At 37.7% G+C, this 26,054-nt stretch overlaps 1 protein-coding gene across 3 annotated transcripts in view; it reads right to left on the reverse strand.

The window, feature by feature from the left end:
- Positions 1 to 500: 500 nt before the first annotated feature.
- Positions 501 to 26,054, reverse strand: part of NEK4 (NIMA related kinase 4) — a 36,327-nt gene continuing 10,773 nt past the window's right edge. Inside the window, exons 8-14 of one of the 3 annotated variants that reach the window (XM_059939900.1) lie at positions 23,498 to 23,647; positions 22,967 to 23,033; positions 22,118 to 22,215; positions 20,931 to 21,019; positions 18,127 to 18,335; positions 17,513 to 17,646; positions 501 to 991 (exon numbers count right to left, since the gene is read on the reverse strand). In XM_059939900.1, coding sequence (XP_059795883.1) covers positions 899 to 991; positions 17,513 to 17,646; positions 18,127 to 18,335; positions 20,931 to 21,019; positions 22,118 to 22,215; positions 22,967 to 23,033; positions 23,498 to 23,647 — 840 coding nt within the window. In that variant the 3' untranslated portion in view covers positions 501 to 898. The remainder of the gene's footprint in view (positions 992 to 17,512; positions 17,647 to 18,126; positions 18,336 to 20,930; positions 21,020 to 22,117; positions 22,216 to 22,966; positions 23,034 to 23,497; positions 23,648 to 26,054) is intronic. The other 2 variants (XM_059939898.1, XM_059939899.1) reach the window with 2 other exon arrangements.

The raw sequence follows: 26,054 nt of genomic DNA on the forward strand, positions 1-26,054 counted from the left end.
AAAACTATTTGCTAGATGGGTATTGCCCCTTATTAAACAACTAATAAAATATGTGATATACAATTATACATTTAAAACATGGGAAGACAATATCTTGATGTATAAGAAGACAAATTTCAGGAGACAAATATGTCCAACATAACTAAAAGGATCTGGACTTTACTTAAAAACTGCTGAATTAGAAAAGGAATTAGCGTTTAAGGAATGTTTTTGCTGATGGAAAAATAAATCTTAAAAAGAAAAAGAAAAAAAAAGCCAGTATGTAAAAACATATTGATTTACTAGCCCAAAATAACTCCTAGTTTCAATTCTTGTATACCCTGAAATGAGGTCCATATTAAATGGAAATAAAATGTTAAACATCCATCAATATGCAAAAAAAGGAATTCAATGCTCAAGTACTATATATAATGCCATATCTTTAAATCTACTCCCAGAATTATAAAAAAAATAATTTATCAACTTCTACTTAAGGTTATTAACAGTAAAAAGTAGTATCACTGGATATATGTCATTTATTTCTCCTATTGCTTTAGTCACTATAGTATAATATAAAACTTCCAATCCAGTATGTTATATCCCTGTATTCAAGCTAATAAGTACCTTAAAAAAAAATAGTTCTAGATATCAAGTTGGTTTAAGGCTCAGTAAACAGTAACCAAATAAACATCGTACAACAGATTTTCCCTCATAAAGAGAATAAGATAGCCAAAGGTTTTTTTCTTTTGTAATAAGCTTGCTTCATATTACTCTGTCCAATTTTTTTCTAGTAAAAAAAGGCCCAACAAAATATAAGGATGGTGAATGGCCTCCAGTCATTATTATAGGTTTATTTGTTTTTGTTTAAGCCAAAAACCTTTGAAAATGGTTTCATTCTGGCAGCAGATTAGGTAAATTATCAAAATTTTACATTATCTTCAAAAAATTTTAACTGGCGAGCTTTCACATTGTAAGTCACATATTTTTCACCCATGTGCTCCCGCAAAAGTACCTATTTGGGAAACATAAAAAAAAAAAAAATCAGTATATAGTAGAAAAAAATATTTCCGTAACCTTAAAAGGGCTATTCTAAGCATGACACCAAGAGCAGAAACCTTATGGGAGAATACTAATAGTTCTGTTTACATAAAAATTTTAAATGTCAAGATACCAAAAAATAGTCATAAGAAATTAAAGAGCAAACAATAAACTAAGGAAAATATTTGCTACATGCCAAAGAATTAATACCATTAATGTATAAAGAGCTCTTAAAATCAATAAAACACAGCAATATTAAAATATTAGATTGTAAAGCAACTATACTCCAATAAAAATTAAAAAAAAAAAAAGCCACCAAACACCTGTTATCCTTATCAGAAACCTAGACATTCCATTGCATATCACACACATGAAATGGAGAAAATAAATTAATTGAAGGCAAAAAAACCAGAATATTAGAATTGATAAAACAAAATCAATCCCATAGATAACTCAGTAAAGGCATTTACAAAATAATACAACCAATTAACATAAAATTCAAACTGACTAGTAATCAAAAAAAAAAAAAAAAACTATTTGATACTCAAAGTATGTCTGTTGAAAGAAATGCCTGAAATTGAAATAACATTTAATAATATGTTAAACAGATGTCATGCACTTCCTGATACAATGAACTGAGAAGGACACAACATCACCTCGGTGGTATTCCTACCAAAAATGCATAATCTGGATGTATTCATGAGGAAACATCAAACACACACAATCTGAGGGGCATGTTATAAAACACATGGCCTATACTCTTCAAAAACGTCAAGGTCATGAAAAACAAAGACTCAGTAACTGTTCCAGATTAAAGGAGACATAACAACTAAATCTAAAATGTAATCCTGGGGCTTCCCTGGTGGCACAGTGGTTAAGAATCCTCTTGCCAATACAGGGGACACAGGTTCAAGCCCTGGTCCGGGAAGATCCCACATGCCGCGGAGCAACTAAGCCCATGTGCCACAAGTACTGAAGCTGCACTCTAGAGCCTGCGAGCCACAACTACTGAAGACTGCGCCTAGAGCCCATGCTCCGCAACAAAAGAAGCCACCACAATGAGAAGCCCACACACCACAACGGAGAATAGCCCCCGCTCACTGAAACTAGAGAAAGCCTGCGCACAGCAACAAAGACCCCATGCAGCCAAAAATAAATAAATAAAATAAATAAATTTTAAAATAAAAATAAAATGTAATCCTAATTGGTTCCACATCCAGCATGACAGCGTGAGAAGCTCTGCAGACCCCTCTTCAGTGAAACTGGTGAAAATATTTAAAAAACCAACCATTTAAAGTCTCTGGAAATGGTCATAAGGGCATATAGCAAATAGGGACCCTTTTTTTTTTTCAAGAAAATCTACTAAAACTCAGTTAAAAACAGTAAAGCTACTAAGAACAATGAGGGTCGGTGAATTGAATTAAAATGAAATGTCTCCCTCCCCACTCCAGCTCAGTGAGACAAAAACTTCACTACACTGGTGAAGTCAAGAAACTTCTTTCCCCCTAACTCCTAGTTGGAAGGCTATCTTCCTGGGAGGGGCAGGACATCGGCATATTTCATCCTGCCCCCAATACCTGATGGTGACAGTAAGCTTTGGGAGAGTGTAGCCAAGAGGTGGTAGCTTCTTTTTTATGCCCAGCTCAGACATGTAGGATAGAGGCTCTATCTTGGGCACAGGGCCACTGAAAATACAGGGACCCTAATCACCTTTGCCCTAGACCATAAAGTGAAGTTTGCATGCTGGGTGAAGCATGCCAAGAAGACCAGATGCTACTGCCTCTCACCCCCTCTGAGCTTCCTAAGTGGGGGTTATCACTCAGAGACACGCAAGCTACTGTTCCCACTCCCAGCTCCCGAGCTGTGCTCCCAGATTTTGCCTGGGGGTAGAAGCAAGACATAAAATAAGCACCAAGTCTTTAATGAACCGACTTCATTTGGAACAGAGTGTGGAGAATTCAAGCCTAAGGGTGCTCTCAAAAACTGGAGGTAGTGGTGAAAGGCAACTGGGAGCAGATTAGTACTAGGTGCATTGGATATATAGGCTAAACTGTACGCCAGCTACTTTAAAAGAACCAAGAAGCTGGAGGGGCCCTGGGTTCAGAACAAATCTCAAACACTAAGCTTGGGAACTACCTCTTCAAAGGAGCTCAGCTTTGATTGGATCAGCCTATGGAGCAATATAGCCCCAGGGCATTACTGAGAACAATAAAAGCGATCGGCTGGCAACCAAAAAACATCTGGGTGAGGTCTGGGAAAGGCAGCATCAAGAGAGCTCTGCCAGCGACTTCCCTGATGGTCCGGTGGGTAAGACGCCATGCTTCCAAGGCAGGGGGTCTGGGTTTGATCCCCGGGGTCGGGGAACTAGATCCTGCATGTGTGCCGCAACTAAGAATTCTCATGCCGCCAACTAAGAAGTCCGCATGCCACAACTAAGAAGTCCGCATGCTGCAACTAAGACCCAGTGCAGCCAAAATAAATAACTAACTAAATAAAGAGAGCTCTGCCAAACCCACTGTCATTCCAAGGTAGTTGTGAACATACCCAAGGCTGTACCCTAGGGGCAACATCAGAGGCTTTACATTGTGGGGACCAGGGTAAGGGGTTCATAGACTTTACTAATATAATCCAGCCAATCACTAAACAAATAAACAAGCAAATAACAATAACAACCCCCCACCACTGGAGGCCAATACTCAGACTTGTAACCATTTATTATCTAAAATGTCTAGTTTCCAACAAAAAGTTATGAGACATGCAAATAAATAGAATAGTATGACACATACACTAGAATAAGCAGGCAAGAGAAACTGCCTGTGAGAGCAACCAGATGTTGGATTTAACAGACAAAAACATCAAAGTAGGTATTATGAGCATGTTCACAGAACTAAAGGAAACCATGATTACAGAAGTAAAGAAAGGTATGATGACAATGTCACATCAAACAGAGAATACTGAGGAAGAGAAAGAAGGCATTAAAAAACCAAATGGAAGTTCTGGAGTTGAAAAGTGCAATAACAAATGAAAAAATTCACCTGGGAGACTAAACAGTATATTTTAACTGGCATAGAGAATAAGTGAGCTTGGAGATAGATCAACAGAGATTATGCAATCCAAAGAACAGAGAGAAAAGAAAATGAAGAAAAATGAACAGTTTCAGAGAAATGTAAGACACCATTAAGCACAACAGCACATGTATAATGGGAGTACCAGAAGAAGAGGAGAGAGAAAAGAAGCAGAAAAAATATTTGAAGAATATTGGCTGAAAACTTCCCAAATTTTAAAAAAAACAATCTACACATCCAGGAATCTCAATGAACTCTAAGCAGGATCATCTCAAAGAGATCCACACATGGACACATTAAAGTAAAAGTCCTGATGCTGTAATGTATACAGAAGTCAAAATGTAAGGTTGTACACATGCAACTTATATAATGTTATAAACCAATGTTATCTCAATAAGAAAAAATAAATTTAAAAAAATAATAAAAAGCAATATTCCAACAACGACAACAAAGTAAAAGTGCTGAAAGCCAAAGGCAAGGAGAAAATCTTGAAAGCAGCAAGAGAAAAATGACTCAGTACTTACAAGAGAACCCCAATAACATTAACAGCTGACTTACCATAAACAATGAAGGCCAGAAGGCAGTGGGATAACATATTCAAAGTACTCAAAGAAAAAACTGTCAACTAAGAATCGCATATCCAGTAAGGCTATCTTTCAAAAATGAAGGCAAGGGCTTCCCTGGTGGTGCAGTGGTTGAGAATCTGCCTGCCAATGCAGGGCACACAGGTTCGAGCCCTGGCCTGGGAAGATCCCACATGCCGCGGAGCAACTAGGCCCGTGAGCCACAATTACTGAGCCTGCGCGTCTGGAGCCTGTGCTCCGCAACAAGAGAGGCCGCGACAGTGAGAGGCCCGCGCACCGCGATGAAGAGTGGCCCCCGCTTGCCGCAACTAGAGGAAGCCCTCGCAAAGAAACGAAGACCCAACACAGCCAAAAATAAATATAAAAAAAATAATAATAATAAATTAATTAATTAACTAAAAAAAAAAAAAATGAAGGCAAAATAAAGATATTCCCAGATAAGCATAAACAGAATTTGTGACTAGCAGACTTGCCTTGCAAGAACTACTAAAGGAAGCTCATCTGGCTGAAAGCAAGAGACCCCAGGCAATAATTCCAATTTACATGAAAACACGAAAAGCACTGATGAAGGTAATTATGTAAATAAAAACAATATAAATACAAATTGCTTCTCCTTTTCTTCTCTGAACTGATTTTAAAAGCATTGTATAATACAATATGTATAGAAGATGGTGGAGGAGGAAGAAGCACCAGGAATCTATCTCCTCACATGGACAAAAATTGCACTGGCAGAATCTGCCAGATGTAACTATTTTGGAACTCTGGAGTCTCTTAAAGGCTTGAAACATTCAGAGGAAGGCTTGGATGGTAAATTTTGGTTAATTCCAGTCAATTTCAGCTCTTAGCACCCCCCTACCTAAAGGCAGGTAGCTGTCCAACATTCCTGGAGCAGCCTGTAGATAGCTTATAGGAGCCAGGGTAGGGTAGGCAATAAGAATCTTGTCTTCCAAGTACTAGGGATCTCTGTACTGACAGCTGATTGCTGCTTCTCATCACAGAGGGACAGACACAGAGGCAGGCAACCACTGTTGCAACGCTCATTAACATTGTTACAAACACCATAGTCTCCAGCTGAAGCAACTTCCAAGGGGTTTAAAGGGACTAACATAGGTATTGTGGGAGTCCCAGAAGAAGAGAGAAAGAGGAAGTGAAATTATTTAAAGAAATAATAGCCAGAAACTTCCCAAGTTTGATGAAAGACATGAATATAAACATCAAAGAATCTCAACAAACTCCAAGTAGGATGAACACAAAGAGTTCACATTCAGACACATTATAATCAAACTGTCAAATGCCAAAGACAAGCTTGAAAGCAACAAGAAAGGAGCAACTCTTCACGTGCAAGGGATTCCTCAGTAAGATAATAAGCAGATTTCTTATCAGAAACTTTGGAAGCCAAAAGGCAGTGGGATGATATTTTCAAAGTGAAAGAAACTGTCAACCAAGAATCCTGTATCTGGCAAAAATGTCCTGCAAAAGTGAAAGAAAAAAGAAGGAAATCTTACCATCTGCAACAACATGGATGGACCTTGAAGGTATTATGCTAAGTGAAATAAGTCAGAAAGAGAAAGCCAAATACTGTATGAACTCAGTTACATGCAGAATCTGAAAAAAACCAAACTCATAGAAAGAGACACAGACTGGTGGTTGCCAGAGGTGGGGAGTGGGGGTGAAGGAAATGGGTAAAGGTGGTAAAAACATAGAAACTTCTGGTGAGTTTTGGGGGTATAATATACAGCATGGTAACTATAGTTAATTGTACTCTATTGTACATTTGGAAGTTGCTAATAGTAGATCTTAAAAGTTCTCATCACAAGAAAAAAAAATTTATGACAGATGATAGATGCTAACTAAACTTATTGTGGTAATCATTTCAAAGTATATACATATATCAAATCATTATGTTGTATACCTTAAACTAAGACAGTGTTACATATCAATTATTTCTCAATAAAACTGGGTGGGGGAGAACTTAAGACATTCCCAGATAAATGATGAAGAAGTTTATTACCACTAGACCTGCCCTGCAAGAAATACCAAAGGAAGTCATGCAGGTAGATATGAAAGCATACTAGACAATAACACAAAGCTGTATGAAGAAATAAAGGTCTCAGTAAAGGTAAATACATGGGCAATTATCAAAGCTAGTATTATAACAATGGTTTGTAATTCCATTTTTTATTTTCTACATGATTTAAGACACTAATACACTAAAAAAAAATTTAGTCTAAAAAGTTATTAGTCTAGTACTAATGTAACTTTGGTTTGTTCCACATTTTGTTTTCTTCAAAATTTAAGAGACTAATGCATTAAAAAAAAAAAACCAATTACTAGTTTATGTTTTTCGTTACACAAAACATAAAGATGTAATTCTGTGACATCAATAACCAAAAGGGGTGAAGACAGAGCTTTAAAGCAGCAGATTTTTTAAGTTAAGCTGGTATAAATTCAGATTTGAGTATTAAAACTAGGATGCTAAATGTAATCTCCATGGTAACCTCAAAGAAAATAGTTATAGAATATACACTAAAGGAAATGAAAAGGGAATTAAAATGTTTCACTACAAAAAAAAAGAAGTACTAAACATAAAAGAGGGCAGTAATACAGGGTATTAGGGACAGAAAAAGCTATAAAGCATATAGAAAACAAACAGCAAAATAATGGAAGTTCCTCCTTATCAGTAATTGCTTGAGTGTAAACGAATTAAACTCTCCAATCACAAAGATGGAAATTGGCAGAATTGTTAACAAAACTATGCTTTCTGGGGCTTCCCTGGTGGTGCAGTGGTTAAGAATCCGCCTGCCAATGCAGGGGACACGGTTCAAGTCCTGGTCCGGGCAGATCCCACATGCCGCGGAGCAACAAAGCCCGTGTGCCACAACTACTGAGCCGGGGCTCTAGAGCCTGTGAGCCGCAACTACTGAGCCTGTGTGCCACAACTACTGAAGCCCGTGCGCCTAAAGCCCGTGCTCCACAACAAGAGAAGCCACCGCAATGAGAAGCCCACACACCTCAACGAAGAGCAACCCCCACTCGTCGCAACTAGAGAAAGCCCGCGCATAGCAACGAAGACCCAATGCAGCCAAAAATATAATTAATTAATTAATTAATTTTTTAAAAAACTATATGCTTTCTACAAGAGACTTTAGATCCAAAACAGATTGAAAGTGAAAGGATTGAAAAAGATATCCCATGCAAATAGTAACCAAAAGAGAGCAGGGGTGACTATACTAATATCAGACAAAACAGACTTGAAGACAAAAAAGGTTACAAGACACAATAACATTATACATTAACAAAAGGATCAATACGGCAGGAAGATATAATAATTATAAACATTTATGCACCTAATAACAGATCATCAAAATATTTGACGCTAAATTTGACAGAATTAAAGGAAAAAATAGACAGTTCTACAAATAATAGTTGGAAACTTCACACTCTCAATAACGGATAGGACAACCAGACAGAAGATATGAAAACAGAGGAGTTGAACAATGCAAAAACTAACTAGATCTAACAGACATATAGGGAACACTCTACCCAACAATAATAGGATACACATCCTTCTCAAGTGCACATGAAACATTTTCCAGAAGAGATATATATATTAGGCCACAAACTAAGTCTCAATAGATTAAACAGAACATACAAAGTATCTTCTCTGACCACAACAGGATGAAGTTAGAAATCAATGACAGAAGGAAACTAGAATATTCACACATTTATGGAAATTAAATAACACACTCCAATGCACCAAAGAAGAAATCACAAGGGAAATTTAAGATATTGAGAGACAAATGAAAATGAGAACAACATACCAAAACTTATGAGATGCAGCAAAAGCAGTGCTAAGGGGGTAATTTATAGCTCTAAATGCTTATGTTAAAAAAGAAAAAAGATTTTGGGACTTCCCTGGTAGTCCAGTGGCTAAGACTCTGCACTCCCAATGCAGGGGGCCTGGGTTCAATCCCTGGTCAGGGAACTAGATCTCACATGTTGCAACTAAGAGTTCACATGCCGCAACTAAAGATCCCGCATGCCACAAGGAAGATCCCACATGTGGCAGTGAATATCCCACTGTGTCGCAACTAAGACCTGACACAACCAAATAAATAAATAAATATTTTTTTTAAAAAAAGAAAAATGATTTCAAGTCAACAACATAACTTTGCAGCCTAAAGAAATAGAAAAAAGAACAAATTAAACCTAAAACTAGCAGAAGGAAGGAAATAATAAGATTATAGCTGAGATGAATATAATTGAGAACAGAAAAATAGAAAAAAATCAATAAAAGCAAATGTTGGTTCTTCAGAAAGATGAGCAAAATGGACAAACCTTTAGCTATACTAAGAAAAAAAAAACTCAAAATACTAAAATCTGAAATGGATTTGGGACGTTACTGCCACTCTAATAAAAAGAAATAAAAAGGATTCTAAGAAAGTACTATGAACAATTGTACACCAACAAGTTGCATAACCTTGACAAAATGGACAAATTCCAAGAAATATAAAACCTACCAAAACTGAATCATGAAGAAATAGAAAATCTGAATATCCCCATAACTAGCAAGGAGAATGAATCAGTAATCTAAACCTCCTAACAAGCAAAGGCCCTGGACCTTTGCTGGTGAATTCTGCCAAACATTTGGACAGGAACTGATACCAATCCTTCTCAAACTCTTCAGAGAGTTAATGAGGAAGGAGCACTTCCTGGCTCATTTATGAGGCCAGCATTGCTGGTGCTAGGGCCAAAGAGGGACACTATAGGAAAAGAAAAATATAGACTAATATCCCTTATGACCACTGATGCAAAAATCTTCAACAAAATACTAGATGATTAAGGTGTTCATGAGAGATACTGGTCTTTGTTTTTTTCATGTAGTGTCCTTGTTGGGTTTTGGTATCACGGTTGTTCTGGTCTTATGGGGAGAAATGGGAAATGTCCCTTCTTTTTCTGTTTTCTAAAGAATTTGTGTAGGATTTGTGTTATTTCTTCCTTAGATGATTGGAAGAATTCACCAGCAAAGCCATCTGGGCCTGAAGTTTTCTTTACAGGCGAGTTTTACTTTTCCTAGATGCTGTGTTTAGGCTTTGTATCAAGGCTTAGAGTAGTTACATTCATACACACAGAAATTAGAATGGTGGTTACCAGGAGCTGGTAGGAGGCGTAAGTGGGGAGTTTTTGTTTAATTGGTACAGAGTTTCAGTTTTGCAAAATGCAAAAAGTTCTGGAGATGGATGGTGGTGATGTTTGCACAATAATGTAAACATACTTAAGGCCACTGAACCAAATACTTAAAAATGGTTAAAATGCTAAATTTGAAGTTATGTGTATTTTACTGTAATTTGAAAAACCAGCATGTATATAATACACTGTTGAACCTATAAAGTAGAAAAATGTAATATATTTGTGCAAATATATGTGGAAATTAAACAATACACTCCTAAACAACCAACCTTACAGAAATAAAAAATATTAAAAAGAATTTCTATTAATAATTGTATGCCAGTGTGTGGGCCCTGAACCAAGATGGCAGAGTAGAAGGCTGTGCTCTCACTCCCTCTTGTGATAACACCAGAATCACAACTAGCTGCTGGACAATCATTGACAGGAAGACACTGGAACTCACCAAAAAAGATACCCCACACCAAAAGACAAAGGAGAAGCCAAAGTGAGATGGTAGGAGGGGCACAATCACAGTAAAATCAAATCCCATAACTGCTGGGTGGGTGACGCACAGACTGGAGAACACTTATACCACAGAAGTCCACCCACTCGACTGAAGGTTCTGAGCCCCATGTCAGGCTTCCCAACCTGGGGGTCCGGCAACAGGAGGAGGAATTCCTAGAGAATCAGACTTTGAAGCCTAGTGGGAATTGATTGCAGGACTTTGACAGGACTGGGGGCAACAGAGACTCCACTCTTGGAGGGCACACACAAAGTAGTGTGTGCATCGGGACCCAGGGGAAGGAGCAGTGACCCCGGGGGAGACTGAACCAGACCTACCTGCTAGTGTTGGAGAGTCTCCTGCAGAGGCGGGGGGTGGCTGTGGATCACCGTGGGGACAAGGACACTGGCAGCAGAAGTTCTGGGAAGTACTCCTTGGCATGAGCCCTCCCAGAGTCTGCCATTAGCCCCACTAAAGAGCCCAGGTAGGCTCCAGTGTTGGGTTGCCTCAGGCCAAACAACCAACAGGGAGAGAACCCAGCCCCACCCATCAGCAGTAAAGTGGATAAAAGTTTTACTGAGCTCTGCCCACCAGAGCAACAGCCAGCTCTACCCACCACCGGTCCCTCCCATCAGGAAACTTGCAGAAGCCTCTTAGAAAGCCTCATCCACCAGAGGGCAGAGAGCAGAAGCAAGAAGAACTACAATCCTGCAGCCTGTGGAACAAAAACCACATTCACAGAAAGATAGACAAGATGAAAAGGCAGAGGGCTATGTACCAGATGAAGGAACAAGACAAAACCGCAGAAAAACAACTAAATGAAATAGAGATAGGCAACCTTCCAGAAAAAGAATTCAGAATAATGATAGTGAAGATGATCCAGGACCTCGGAAAAAGTATGGAGGCAAAGATCGAGAAGATGTCAGAAATGTTTAACAAAGACCTAGAAGAATTAAAGAACAAACAAACAGAGATGAACAACACAATATCTGAAATGAAAACTACACTAGAAGGAATCAATAGCAGAATAACTGAGGCAGAAGAACGGATAAGTGACCTGGAAGACAGAATGGTGGAATTCACTGTTGTGGAACAGAATAAAGAAAAAAGGATGAAAAGAAATGAAGACAGCCTAAGAGACCTCTGGGATAACATTAAATGCAACAACATTCACATTATAGGGGTCCCAGAAGGAGAAGAGAGAGAGAAAGAACCCGAGAAAATATTTGAAGAGATTACAGTCGAAAACTTCCCTAACATGGGAAAGGAAATAGCCACCCAAGTCCAGGAAACGCAGAGAGTCCCATACAGGATAAACCCAAGGAGAAACACGCCGAGACACATAGTAATCAAATTGGCAAAAATTAAAGACAAAGAAAAATTATTGAAAACAGCAAGGGAAAAATGACAAATAACAAACAAGGGAACTCCCATAAGGTTAACAGCTGATTTCTCAGCAAAAACTCTACAAGCCAGAAGGGAGTGGCATGATATACTTAAAGTGATGAAAGGGAAGAACCTACAACCAAGATTACTCTACCCGACAAGGATCTCATTCAGGCTCGATGGAGAAATCAAAAGCTTTACAGACAAGCAAAAGCTAAGAGAATTCAGCACCACCAAACCAGCTCTACAACAAATGCTAAAGGAACTTCTCTAAGTGGGAAACACAAGAGAAGAAAAGGACCTACAAAAACAAACCCAAAACAATTAAGAAAATGGTCATAGGAACATACATATCGATAATTACCTTAAACGTGAATGGATTAAATGCTCCAACCAAAAGACACAGGCTTGCTGAATGGATACAAAAACAAGACCCATATATATGCTGTCTCCAAGAGACCCACTTCACACCTAGGGACACATACAGACTGAAAGTGAGATGATGGAAAAAGATATTCCATGCAAATGGAAATCAAAAGAAAGCTGGAGTAGCAATACTCATATCAGACAAAATAGACTTTCAAATAAAGAATGCTACAAGAGACAAGGAAGGACACTACATAATGACCAAGGGATCAACCCAAGAAGAAGATATAACAATTATAAAAATATATGCACCCAACATAGGAGCACCTCAATACATAAAGCAACTGCTAACAGCTATAAAAGAGGAAATCAACAGTAACACAGTAACAGTGGGGGACTTTAACACCTCACTTACACCAATGGACAGATCATCCAAAATGAAAATAAATAAGGAAACAGAAGCTTTAAATGACACAATAGACCAGATAGATTTAATTGATATTTATAGGACATTCCATCCAAAAACAGCAGATTACACTTTCTTCTCAAGCGCGCATGGAACATTCTCCAGGATAGATCACATCTTGGGTCACAAATCAAGCCTCAGTAAATTTAAGAAAACTGAAATCATATCAAGCATCTTTTCTGACCACAACGCAATGAGATTAGAAATGAATTACAGGGAAAAAATCGTAAAAAACACAAACATGGAGGCTCAACAATACGTTACTAAATAACCAAGAGGTCACTGAAGAAATCAAAAAGGAAATCAAAAAATACCTAGAGACAAATGACAACGAAAACACAACGATCCAAAACCTATGGGATGTAGCAAAAGCAGTTCTAAGAGGGAAGTTTATAGCTATACAAGCCTACCTCAAGAAACAAGAAAAATCTCAAGTAAACAATCTAACATTACACCTAAAGGAACTAGAGAAAGAACAAACAAAACCCAAAGTTAGCAGAAGGAAAGAAATCATAAAGATCAGAGCAGAAATAAATGAAATAGAAACAAAGAAAACAATAGCAAAGATCAATAAAACTAAAAGCTGGTTCTTTGAGAAGATAAACAAAATTGATAAACCATTAGCCAGACTCATCAAGAAAAAGAGGGAGAGGACTCAAATCAATAAAATTAGAAATGAAAAAGGAGAAGTTACAACAGACACCGCAGAAATACAAAGCATCCTAATAGACTACTACAAGCAACTCTATGCCAATAAAATGGACAACCTGGAAGAAATGGACAAATTCGTAGAAAGGTATAACCTTCCAAGACTGAACCAAGAAGAAATAGAAAATATGAACAGACCAATCACAAGTGATGAAATTGAAACTGTGATTAAAAATCTTCCAACAAACAAAAGTCCAGGACCAGATGGCTTCACAGGTGAATTCTACCAAACATTTAGAGAAGAGCTAACACCTATCCTTCTCAAACTCTTCCAAAAAATTGCAGAGGAAGAAACACTCCCAAATTCATTCTATGAGGCCACCATCACCCTGATACCAAAACCAGACAAAGATACTACAAAAAAAGAAAATTACAGACCAATATCACTGATGAATATAGATGCAAAAATCCTCAACAAAATACTAGCAAACAGAATCCAACAACACATTAAAAGGATCACACACCATGATCAAGTGGGATTTATCCCAGGGATGCAAGGATTCTTCAATATACACAAATCAATCAATGTGATACACCATATTAACAAATTGAAGAATAAAAACCATATGATCATCTCAATAGATGCAGAAAAAGCTTCTGACAAAATTCAACACCCATTTATGATAAAAACTCTCCAGAAAATGGGCATAGAGGGAACCTACCTCAACATAATAAAGGCCGTATATGACAAACCCACAGCAAACATCATTCTCAATAGTGGAAAACTGAAAGCATTTCCTCTAAGATCAGGAACAAGAGAAGGATATCCACTTTCACCGCTATTATTCAACACAGTTTTGGAAGTCCTAGTGTCAGCAATCAGAGAAGAAAAAGAAATAAAAGGAATACAAATTGGAAAAGAAGAAGTAAAACTGTTCCTGTTTGCAGATGACATGATACTATACATAGAGAATCCTAAAGATGCCACCAGAAAACTACTAGAGCTAATCAATGAATTTGGTAAAGTTGCAGGATACAAAATTAATGCACAGAAATCTCTTGCATTCCTATACACTAATGATGAAAACTCTGAAAGAGAAATTAAGGAAACACTCCCATTTGCCACTGCAACAAAAAGAATAAAATACCTAGGAATAAACCTACCTAGGGAGACAAAAGACCTGTATGCAGAAAACTATAAGACACTGTTGAAAGAAATTAAAGATGATACCAACAGATGGAGAGATATACCATGTTCTTGGATTGGAAGAATCAACATTGTGAAAATGACTATACTATCCAAAGCAATCTACAGATTCAATGCAATCCCTATCAAATTACCAATGGCATTTTTTACGGAACTAGAACAAAAAAATCTTAACATTTGTATGGAGACACAAAAGACCCCAAATAGCCAAAGCAGTCTTGAGGGAAAAAAACGGAGTTGGAAGAATCAGACTCCCTGACTTCAGACTATACTACAAAGCTACAGTAATCAAGACAATATGGTACTGGCACAAAAACAGAAATACAGATCAATGGAACAGGATAGAAAGCCCAGAGATAAACCCACACACCTATGGTCAACTAATCTATGACAAAAGAGGCAAGGATGTACAATGGAGAAAAGACAGCCTCTTCAATAAGTGGTGCTGGGAAAACTGGACAGCTACATGTAAAAGAATGAAATTAGAATACTCCCTAACACCATACACAAAAATAACCTCAAAATGGATTAAAGACCTAAATGTAAGACCGGACACTATAAAACTCTTAGAGGAAAACATAGGAAGAACACTCTTTGACATAAATCACAGCAAGATCTTTTTTGATCCACCTCCTAGAGTAATGGAAATAAAAAGAAAAATAAACAAATGGGACCTAATGATACTTCAAAGCTTTTGCACAGCAAAGGAAACCATAAACAAGACGAAAAGACAACCCTCAGAATGGGAGAAAATATTTGCAAACGAATCAACGGACAAAAGATTAATCTCCAAAGTATATAAACAGCTCATGCAGCTCAATATTAAAAAAACAAACAACCCAATCCAAAAATGGGCAGAAGACCTAAATAGACATTTCTCCAAAGAAGACGTACAGATGGCCAAGAAGCACATGAAAAGCTACTCAACACCACTAATTATTAGAGAAATGCAAATCAAAACTACAATGAGGTATCACCTCACCCCAGTTAGAATGGGCAACATCAGAAAATCTACAAACAACAAATGCTGGAGAGGGTGTGGAGAAAAGGGAAGCCTCTTGCACTGTCGGTGGGAATGTAAATTGATGCAGCCACTATGGAGAACAGTAGGGAGGTTCCTTAAAAAACTAAAAATAGAATTACCATATGATCCAGCAATCCCACTACTGGGCATATACCCAGAGGAAAACATAATTCAAAAAGACACATGCACCCCAATGTTCATTGCAGCACTATTTACAATAGCCAGGTCATGAAATCAACCTAAATGCCCATCGACAGATGACTGGATAAAGAAGTTGTGGTACATATATACAATGGAATATTACTCAGCCATAAAAAGGAACGAAATTGGGTCATTTGTTGAGACGTGGATGGATCTAGAGACTGTCCTACAGAGTGAAGTAAGTCAGAAAGAGAAAAACAAATATCGTATATTAATGCATATATGTGGAACCTAGAAAAATGGTATAGATGAACCGGTTTGCAGGGCAGAAATTGAGACACAGATGTAGAGAACAAACGTATGGACACCAAGGGGGGAAAGCGGCAGGGGGGTCGGGGTGGTGGTGTGATGAATTGGGCGATTGGGATTAACATGTATACACTGATGTGTATAAAATTGATGACTAATAAGAACCTGCTGTATAAAAAATTAAATAAAATAAAATTCAAAAATTCAAAAAAAAATTGTATGCCAATTAGATAACTTAGTTGAAAAGGACAAATTCCTAGAAAGACACAAATTTTAGAAAGAGAAGAACAAATAATCTGAATATAGTAAGTAAAGACATGGAATTTATTATCAAAAAACTACCCACAAAGAAAAGCTCAGGTCCACCCAGATGCCTTCATTGGTGAATTCTAGCAAACATTTCAAGAAGAATTAATACCAGTTCTTCACTAATTCTTCCCAAAAAAGATGAGGGAAACTCCCCAACTCATTCTGAGGCCAGTATTACCCTGATAACAAAACCAATAAAAATATCACAAGAAAAGAAAACTGAAGACCAATATCTCATGTGAACACAGACACAAAAACGCTCAACAAAATACTAGAAACATGACTCTAGCAACATATAAGAAGCAGTATACACGATGACCAAGTGGGATTTATCTCAGGAATACAAGGATGATTTAACATCCAAAAACCAATTAATGCAACACACCATATCAACAGAATAAAAAACAAAAGCCACATGATCATCTAAATAGAAAGCATTTGACAAACCCAACACCTTTTCATCATAAAAACACTTAGCAGGGCTTCCCTGTTGGTGCAGTGCTTAAGAATCCGCCTGTCAATGCAGGGGACACAGGTTCGAGCCCTGATCCAGGAAGATCCCATACGCCGCGGAGCAACTAAGCCTGTGCACCACAACTACTGAGCCTGCGCTCTGGAGCCCGTAAGCCACAACAACTGAGCCCGTGTGCCACACCTACTGAAGCCCACACGCCTAGAGCCCATGCTCCACAATAAGAGAAGCCACCAGAATGAGAAGCCTGTGTACCGCAACGAAGAGTAGCCCCCGCTCTCCACAACTAGAGAAAGCCCGTGCGCAGCAATGAACACCCCACGCAGCCAAAAATAAATAAATAAATTAACTAATTTTTTAAAAAGTGGAAACAACCTGTTTATCAGCTGGTGAATAGATAAACAAAATGTGGTATAGCCATACAATGGAATACTATTCAGCCATATAAAAGAATGAAGTACATGACGTGCCCTACAACATGGATGAATCTAAAAAACATACGCTAAATGAAAGATATCTGTCACAAAGGACCACATAGTTTTGTACAACTGTATTTAAATGAAATGTCCAGAATAGGCAGATATAGAGACAGAAATATTAGTAGTTGCTTAGGGGTGAAAGGCCTATAGGACAATGGGGAGGGACAGTGGGTACAGGGTTTCTTTTGGGGATAATTAAATGTTCTAACATTGATGTGGTGATGGTTGTACAACTCTGTGAACATATTAAAAACCACTGAATTGTATATTTTAAATGGGTAAAATGTATGGTATGTTAATTATATTTCAAAAGGCCATTAAAAAAATTCCATAGCATAAGCAGCTGACACAGCTAATGGAACACTCACCTCTCTCTCCAATTCATCCTCCTCTTCCAAAATATCATACACCTGCTCTAAAAGCTGAATCCCCAGGCCCCGAATTACATCAGCTCTCAAGACTTCAACTATTCTTCTGATTTTTTCAGAACCTGGCACGATAGCTAAAAAGCAATAACAACAACAGGGAAAAAGTAAACACTTTCACCACCGCAGCAAGAAGAACACAATTTTTTTTTTCTTTTTTTTCCTGGTAATCTTGTCATGTTAAGATTCTTTTCACTTTGACAAGAGTTTAGTTTAAGAGTTCATGTATTTTTAATGACTAAAATGTATATATGAACTTACGCTTCATGTCTCATCACCATCTCCTAAATCTAAAAACTACAAATTGTCTAATTTGAAGAAAGTCCACATGAAAAATTCCAAACATGTATTTATTTACATTTATTTTTAAAAATCAATTTTCATTCAACTTTTCAGGAATACAACTGTTACATAAAATAAGATATATTTTTTTATGGAGATATCCAAATGAAATAATTTAAAAAACCAAAAAAATTTGCAAGCATTAAGCTCCTTAGTTTGATACATTTCTCCAGTAAACATATGCTCTCCAGCTTGGTGTAAAACAATAAACTGACCACCTGAAGGTAGCTCTTTAAAATGGAGTTCCTCGGCCCCCTCTGCAACTTTCCCATGAAGTATCAGCGTGTCCCGATACTTCCGATGAAGTTTAAATTCTGACACTGGCTCTGGTACCGGGAGATCTTCATAGCTCTCTTTAGAGTCCAACTTCAGGGTCTGTGTCATCAATTGTACCAAGTCACTCATTTCATTTGTATGACCTTTCCTGAAAAAGAAAAAATTCTCTTGTTATTAATTGGCTTCATGAGAATTTTTCATTAGAAATTAGATACAAAACAACCTTTAGGAAGTTCTGCTTTCCAATGAGCAAGTACGCTCCTACAGAACCCTTCCACAAATAAGACAGAACCCTTCCACAAATAAGTATAAACTCTGGACAAAATACAAAAATCAACTATGTGAAGGCAATGAAGAATGTACAAAATTTGCAAGCAGATTATGGAGGAGAGTCAACACCTTTAGTCTAAAGGCAAGCCATAGGCAGCTAAAGTACAACAGAAAACCCACAGTCTTTCTTGCCTGCAAAACCAAAGGACAGAGCTCGAGACCACCACTGCCACTAGAAAGTGAGAGAAGAATCTTGGAAAGGAGAGAATGAGAAAGACAAGGTCCCAGATTTTGTGTATAAATTCCACCCAACTATTTCTAAGTAATTTAACTATATCCAAGTACAAAGTTCAAGAATATTTAAAGAAATATAAAAATATCAGCACTTAATGGGATAAATTGACAATGTCTGGCATCACGTCAAAAATACCAGACATGCAAAGCAGGAAAATAGCACACAATTATGAGGAGAAAAAAATCAGTTAATAGAAATAGATCCAGAAGTGATACAAGTGACAGAATTAGTAAATAAGGACATTAAAATGGTTATTAAAAATATATTCCATATGACCAAGGTAGAGGAAACACCAACATGTTAAGGAGAGGCAATGAAGATATAAAAAGGACCCAAATTGAACTACAAATGATAAGTACAATGTGTTGAATATGTGGGATGGGATTAACAAATTAGATACTGCAGGAGAAAAGATTAGTGAACTCAAAGATACAGCAATAGAATCTACAAAAAATGGAACAGATGGGAATTCCCTGGCAGTGCTGTGGTTAGGACTCCACACTTTCACTGCCGAGGGCATGGCTTCAATCCCTGGTCGGGGAACTAAGATCCCACAAGCCACGCGGTGTGGCCAGAAAAAAAAAAAAAGAACAGAGAAAAAAAGACTAAAAAAAAAAAACAATACGATTAGTGACCTGTGGGATAACTTTAAGCAATCTAATATACATGTAATCAGAATCCTTAGGAGGGCAGGAGGGGGTCCAAAAACATACTTGAAGAAATAATGGCGAAACTGTTTCCACCAATGAAAACTATAAACCCACAGATCTAAGAAGACATTTTATAAGAATTCTGACTGAAAATCAGATGTGTTCATTAAAAGAGAATTTTAGCTCTTGCATATACCAAAAACCATTTACAACATTATCAATGACAGTTCTACAGGTCTGAATGCTACTATAAATGTACATTTAAAATTAATTCATGAACAAATGGGACCTAATCAAGCTTATAAGCTTTTGCACAGCAACGGAAACCATAAAACAAAAAATGAAAAGATAACCTACAGACTGGGAGAAAATATTTGCAAACAATGCAACTGACAAGGGATTAATTTCCAAAATATATAAACAGCTCATACAATTCAATAACAACAACAACAAAAAACAACCCAATCAAAAAATGGGCAGAAGACCTAAACAGACATTTCTCCAAAGAAGACATAAAGATGGCCAATAGGCACATGAAAAGATGCTCAACATCACTAATTATTAGAGAAATGCAAATCAAAACTACAATGAGGTACCACCTTACATGGGTCAGAATGGCCATCATTAAAAAGTCTACAAATAATAAATGCTGGAGAGGATGTGGAGAAAAGGGAACCCTCCTACACTGTTGGTGGGAATGTAAATTGGTGCAGCCATTATGGAAAACAGTATGGAGGTTCCTCAGAAAACTAAAAACAGAGTTGCCATGTGATCCAGCAATTCCACTCCTAGGCATATACCCAGACAAAACTATAATTCGAAAAGATACATGCACCCCTATGTTCATAGCAGCACTATCTACAATAACGAAGACATGGAAACAACCTAAATGTCCATTGACAGATGAATGGATAAAGATGTGAGATAGACAGATAGATAGATACACATACACACACATACATATATATACACATACATACAATGGACTATTACTCAGCCACTAAAAAGAATGAAATCATGCCATTCGCAGCAACATGGATGGACCTAGAGGTTATCATACTAAGCGAAGTAAGTCAGAAAGAGAAAGACAAATACCATATGATATCACTTATTTGTGAAATCTAAAGTATAACACAAACAAATATATCTGTGAAATAGAAACAGACTCAAAGACATGGGAACAGACTTGTGGTTTCCAAGGGGGCTGGGGGTGGGGGAGGGAAGTATTGGGAGTGTGGGATCAGCAGATGCAAACTATTATTTATAGGACGGATAAACAGCAAGGTCCTACTGTATAGCCCAGGGAACTCTATTCAATATCCTGTGATAAACCATAATGGAACAGAATATGAAAAAGAATATATGTATAACTGAGTCACTTTGCTGTACAGCAGAAATTAATACAACATTGTAAAGCAACTATACTTCAATAAAATTTTTTTAAAAGTAAAAAAATAAAATTAAATTAGGATAAAATTAATTCAAACAGAAATAGCTTATGAAAGGAGATAGAAAAATAAGAACTTACCCTTCCTTTGAATTCCCATTTGATTTATCAGTTGAACTTGTAGAAGAACTTAACTCATCCTCAGAGAGACAATGGGTGAGTTTCCTTTCCTATTAATGTTTGGAAAAATAAAATTCCACATGACAACACAACCAGAATGTAATACATGAAACAGTCTTAGATGCAATGCCTAGACACAATGTGCACCTAGGTCCAATTTAACAGGAGAACTATGGATATAAAAATTGAAGTTACTTTACCAAATAATGTCCCAGTTCACCCATGAAGTTCATAAATGAAGCCTGAGGAACATCAAAGTGAAGTTTTATAAGGTCCTGGAAAGTCTCAGCTATGAAGAAATTTCCTTTCCAGAGGAGAGCAGACAAACAGTTCTGGTGTTTGAACTTCTAAGCAGAGGGCTGGTACCATAAGGAATGTTGGCACTTTAAACTAGACAGAATGCCACCTAAATAAAAAGTAACCTCAGTTTGCTCACCCATGATACTCATTGTTAAATGCTTTAAAGGATTACCTGATATAATTACACACAAATGTTACAACTTTGGAAAATAAAGAGGATCATCTTAATTAGTGAAACAACTAAATCACACACTATTGTTAAAGGAAAAATATCTTCATTACTTTCAAGGGCAGGAAGTTTCTTTTTTAAAAAAAGTAATTATATGCTCCTAGAAATGATGTCAAAAACTGGAATACAGAAAACTGAATAATTATTCCCAGGGTATTATTATACAAAAAAGTGAACGTGGTTAAAACCTTGCAATTATCTATTTAGCCACCAAATGGTGCCCCTACATTATCCCTGGGTCGAAAGGTAAGGTACTTTGACACAAACACTAAAATCTGGCCAGGTCGTTTGGTATATTATTAACACAACAGACTAAGCAAAGTGTTGCCTAGTGGAAGCCTTTTGGAAGTCTTGTTTAAAAGACTTCCTAAGAAAGATATTAACTAGGCTGCCAGTTGTTTACAAGAGTGCCTGAAAAGTCCATTCCCTTAATGAAGAAAACAAAATCCTTTTAATTATTATTGACCAGTTCTTTTTCTTATCAGAGGAAGTGTGAAAAGTGTAACTTAAGTCAGTGCTGTCCCAGGAATAAATAGAGCTGGCATTTACGAGGTTTACCATTACTAGGCTTGCCAGATGTAGACATGTCTACCTTTTACCTTAGGACTATGTAATGTACCTGAGCAACGCTGTAGTCAGAAGACAACCATTGAGCAGGGGTAGGGTGGCCTTCCTCTTGTGGTTTCCCTGGCCCCGCTGGACTCCTCACTGAAGGGCCTGAAAAAGTGACAACCCCCAGCAGTTGTTTATGGTGGGCTGGCCTCAATAGAAGAGGGCTTTGCACTGTTTATGGAAGATACCCCAGCAAGGGCCAGCCTAGAAGGAACTCAGACAGCATAGTCATCATCACTCTGGTGTCTGACACCTCAGTTCAAATCTCAGGTCTAGGTCTACCAGCCCTGTGACCTTGGGCAAGTTACTTAACCCCTCTGACCCTCAGTCTCCTCCGCTGCAAAATATGAAATGAGATAATGCCCTTAAAATACTTAGCATAATGTTTGAGACATTGTCAGCATTCAATAAATGGAAACTGCTAGAATATGTTGTCTTTAGATAATAGTAATAGGAATGATCACAGCCCTCAGCCCAGGGCAGTACCATCTCCTGGCTTCCTCTCTCTGTTCCTGAGAAGAGAGCACTTCTCTGACCAACAGACTCTGAACACGGAAACAAACTAAACATTCGCCTGACTGCTTTCCTGTCTGAAATCTCCCAGGAGTTACTGTCACTCAAAGCTCTCTTGCTCTCTTTTTAGAGTCCTCTTTCTCTAATAACACAAGTTCCAGATCCAATACTATGCCAATTTTTTAAAAGGCTTGACTAGGAAATTTCAAAAATTCTTCTAAATTGGTTTCCCAAATGGATTACTGATGCTGGAAATTCTTAACACCTCACAATCAGTACCAATGCTATGTCCATGAGCCATACCAATAACCTCCAATAGATGAAGGAAAGAGAACAACTTTACCTGAGGGGGAGATCTCTTCCTGTGACTGCTTTAGTCGCCTCCTCTCTCTTGCTGATAATGGTCGGTCCTTTTAAAGAAAGTCAGTTACTTCCATTCCTATTCACTGTTCTTATAATACCTACAATGCATGACATATCATCCAGCACTACAGGAAAGGCCCTGCACAGGTCTTTAAAGGAGTGTCCACTTGAAACCAGTTCACATCAGGCTTACAACTCCTAGCTAGGATGATCACAGCCCTCATTTCTAGGAAGAGCTCATCTTTGGAAGGGCAAATAGGGAATTCTGCATTTCCTACATTCAGAATCCACTTGGTCTCCTTAATTAACTGGAAGTGACCAGCCCTGAAACGATAGAATCTGTCCGTTTCAATCAAAGCTTCTGTTGAGAATCACAAATTTGCGCTTTCCAGTGTCTGGCAAAAAGCAGGGCTAAGATGTTTTAATACAAAACTTCACAATATATGCAGGATTTACAACCAAAAGGCTTTATAATAAAGCTTAAAAAAATCCAACATAGACTCCTACAAACCTTTGATGATGATATCTCTCTGTTCCTCGAACTGCTCACAGACCCAGCGACCACTCTACTTTGGTTTTCAGCATCTTTTTGTGTTGATGTGACATCCACTTTTCCAACAGTAGAAAGAGAAGGCAAAAGACGAGGAGGAGTCTCTTGGAACTTCCACAATTAACAAAGAGGAGGAGGTTATCAGTGTCATATACATCTACCTCCAAAGGTCCCCCATCGGTAAATCTATGTATTTGTCAGTGATTCCCTCTCAAAAACTTTAAAACATTGCATTTGGTGGGGGTGGGGGGGGCGGTGGCGGAAGGGAAGAAACTCTGCCAAAAGTGAATGACCATCTAAGAAGCTTATAGAGAGGGTGCCTGTGAAAGTTACTTCCAGAAATGAGGGGTTGCCACGATCTTATGCAGAAGCTGAGGGAGAAACTGTTCATTAATATGACATAAGAGGAATCAGAGATTTACCTTTGTTGGCCTGTTCCTTTAACTCTCAAAATGAGCTGTCCATCCTTGCTGGAGAAGATAAAATCCTTACTCTGCTTCCAACTCACTGACATTTGATAACTGATATTTAGCATTTCTACCCTTCTTTATATGTTCCTTGCATTATGTATGTGCCTTTTTAGCACGTCATTCTAAATAGAAATGAAGCTTCCTAAAGTCTGTTTCCCAAGCAGCAGCACAATGACTTATTCCAAAGAGATCTCTGCTGACCTGTCTCTTTTCCCCACTATGCTCAGTATGCTCAGTATGTTCTCTTTTCTTCTGCCGCTGCTGTTGAGACAGGAAAGGTTCAGACCCAGAGCTGTGTGGCTGTAAAGCTGGGTGGATTCTGTCCTGTTCACTTTAAAAAAAAAAAAAACCACTTACTATAAACCTACAGTAATTGTGTTACTGACAAACGGATAGAAAAATCAGTGGTACAGAATTGAGAGTATAAAAATAAATCATCATATTTAGGGTCTACTGATTTTCAATGAGGGTCCCAAGAAAATTCAATGGGAAAAGAATAATCTTTTAACAAATGGTACTGGGACAAGTGGACATCTACATACAAAAGAATGAAGTAGAACCCTTTCTACACATCACACACAAAAATTAACTCAAAATAGATCTCAGATCTAAACGTAAGAGTTAAAATTATGAACTCTTAGAAGAAATTATGGGAGAAATCTTCATGACACTAAAAGCAGAAGCAACAAAATAACAAATAGACAAAACTAGATTTCATCAAATTTTAAAACTTTTATGCTCTAAAGGACCACCATCAAGAAAGTGAAGATGGGGGACTTCCCTGGGGGTCCAGTGGTAAAGAATCCGCCTTCCAATGCAGGGGACGCAGGTTCGATCCCTGGTTGGGGAACTAAGATCCCACATGCCGTGGGGCAACTACGCCTGCGCGCCACAACTACTGAGCTCACGCGCCTCAACGAGAGAGCCCACATGCTGCAAACTACAGAGCCCACGCATTCTGGAGCCTACACGCCCTGGAGCCCATGCACCACAACTAGAGAGAAGACCACGCGCCACAACGAAAGATGCCGCACGCCTCAACGAAGGCCCCGCGTGCTGTAACTAAGACCCAACGCAGCCAAAAAAGTAATAAAGAAAAAATAAATAAATAATAAAAAAAAGAAAGTGAAGATGGGACTTCCCTGGTGGTCCAGTGGTTAAGACTCCACACTTCCAATGCAGGGGGCACAGGTTCAATCCCTGGTCAGGGAACTAAGATCCCACATGCCGCATGGCACAGTCAAAATAAAATAAAATAAAATACACTTTAAAAAGAACGTGAAGACAATCCACAGAATGGGAGACAATATTTTTGAATCTTATATCTGATAAGGGACTGACATTTGTAATTGATAAAGAACTCCTACTACTCAACAATAAAAAGATAAATAAACCAATTTAAAATGGGCAAAGAATTTGAATAGATATTTCTCCAAAGTAGGTATAAAAATGGCCAATAAGCACATGAAAAGATGCTCAACAACATTAGTCATTAGGGAGGTGCAAATCAAAACCACAATAAGATACCACTTCTAGGATGGCTAGAATCAAAAACAAAACAAAACAAAACAAAAAACACAGAAAATAAGCGTTGGTGAGGATGTGGAGAAATTACAACTCTCATACATTGCTGATGGGAAGTAAAATGATATAGTTGCTTTGGAAAACAGTTGTGCAGTTCCTCAAAAAGTTAAACATAGAGTCACCATATGATACAGCAATTCCACTCCTAGGTATATACCCAAGAGAATTGAAAACATGTGTCCATACAAAAACTTGTACATGAATGTTCAAAGCAACTTTACCCACAGTGAAAAGTGAAAACAACCCAAATGTTCATCAACTGATGAATAGATAAATAAAATATGAAATATACATACAGTAGAATTTATTTGGCAATAAAAAGAAATGAAATACTGGTACAGGCTACAACATGGATATAACCTTGAAAGCATTATGCTAAATAAAAGAAGCCAGATACAAAAGGCCATATATGTATGATTCCATTTATATGAAATATTGAGAATAGGCAAATTCATACAGACAAT

This window comes from Balaenoptera ricei, chromosome 11, assembly GCF_028023285.1.
Source record: "Balaenoptera ricei isolate mBalRic1 chromosome 11, mBalRic1.hap2, whole genome shotgun sequence".
Taxonomy (NCBI): domain Eukaryota; kingdom Metazoa; phylum Chordata; class Mammalia; order Artiodactyla; family Balaenopteridae; genus Balaenoptera; species Balaenoptera ricei.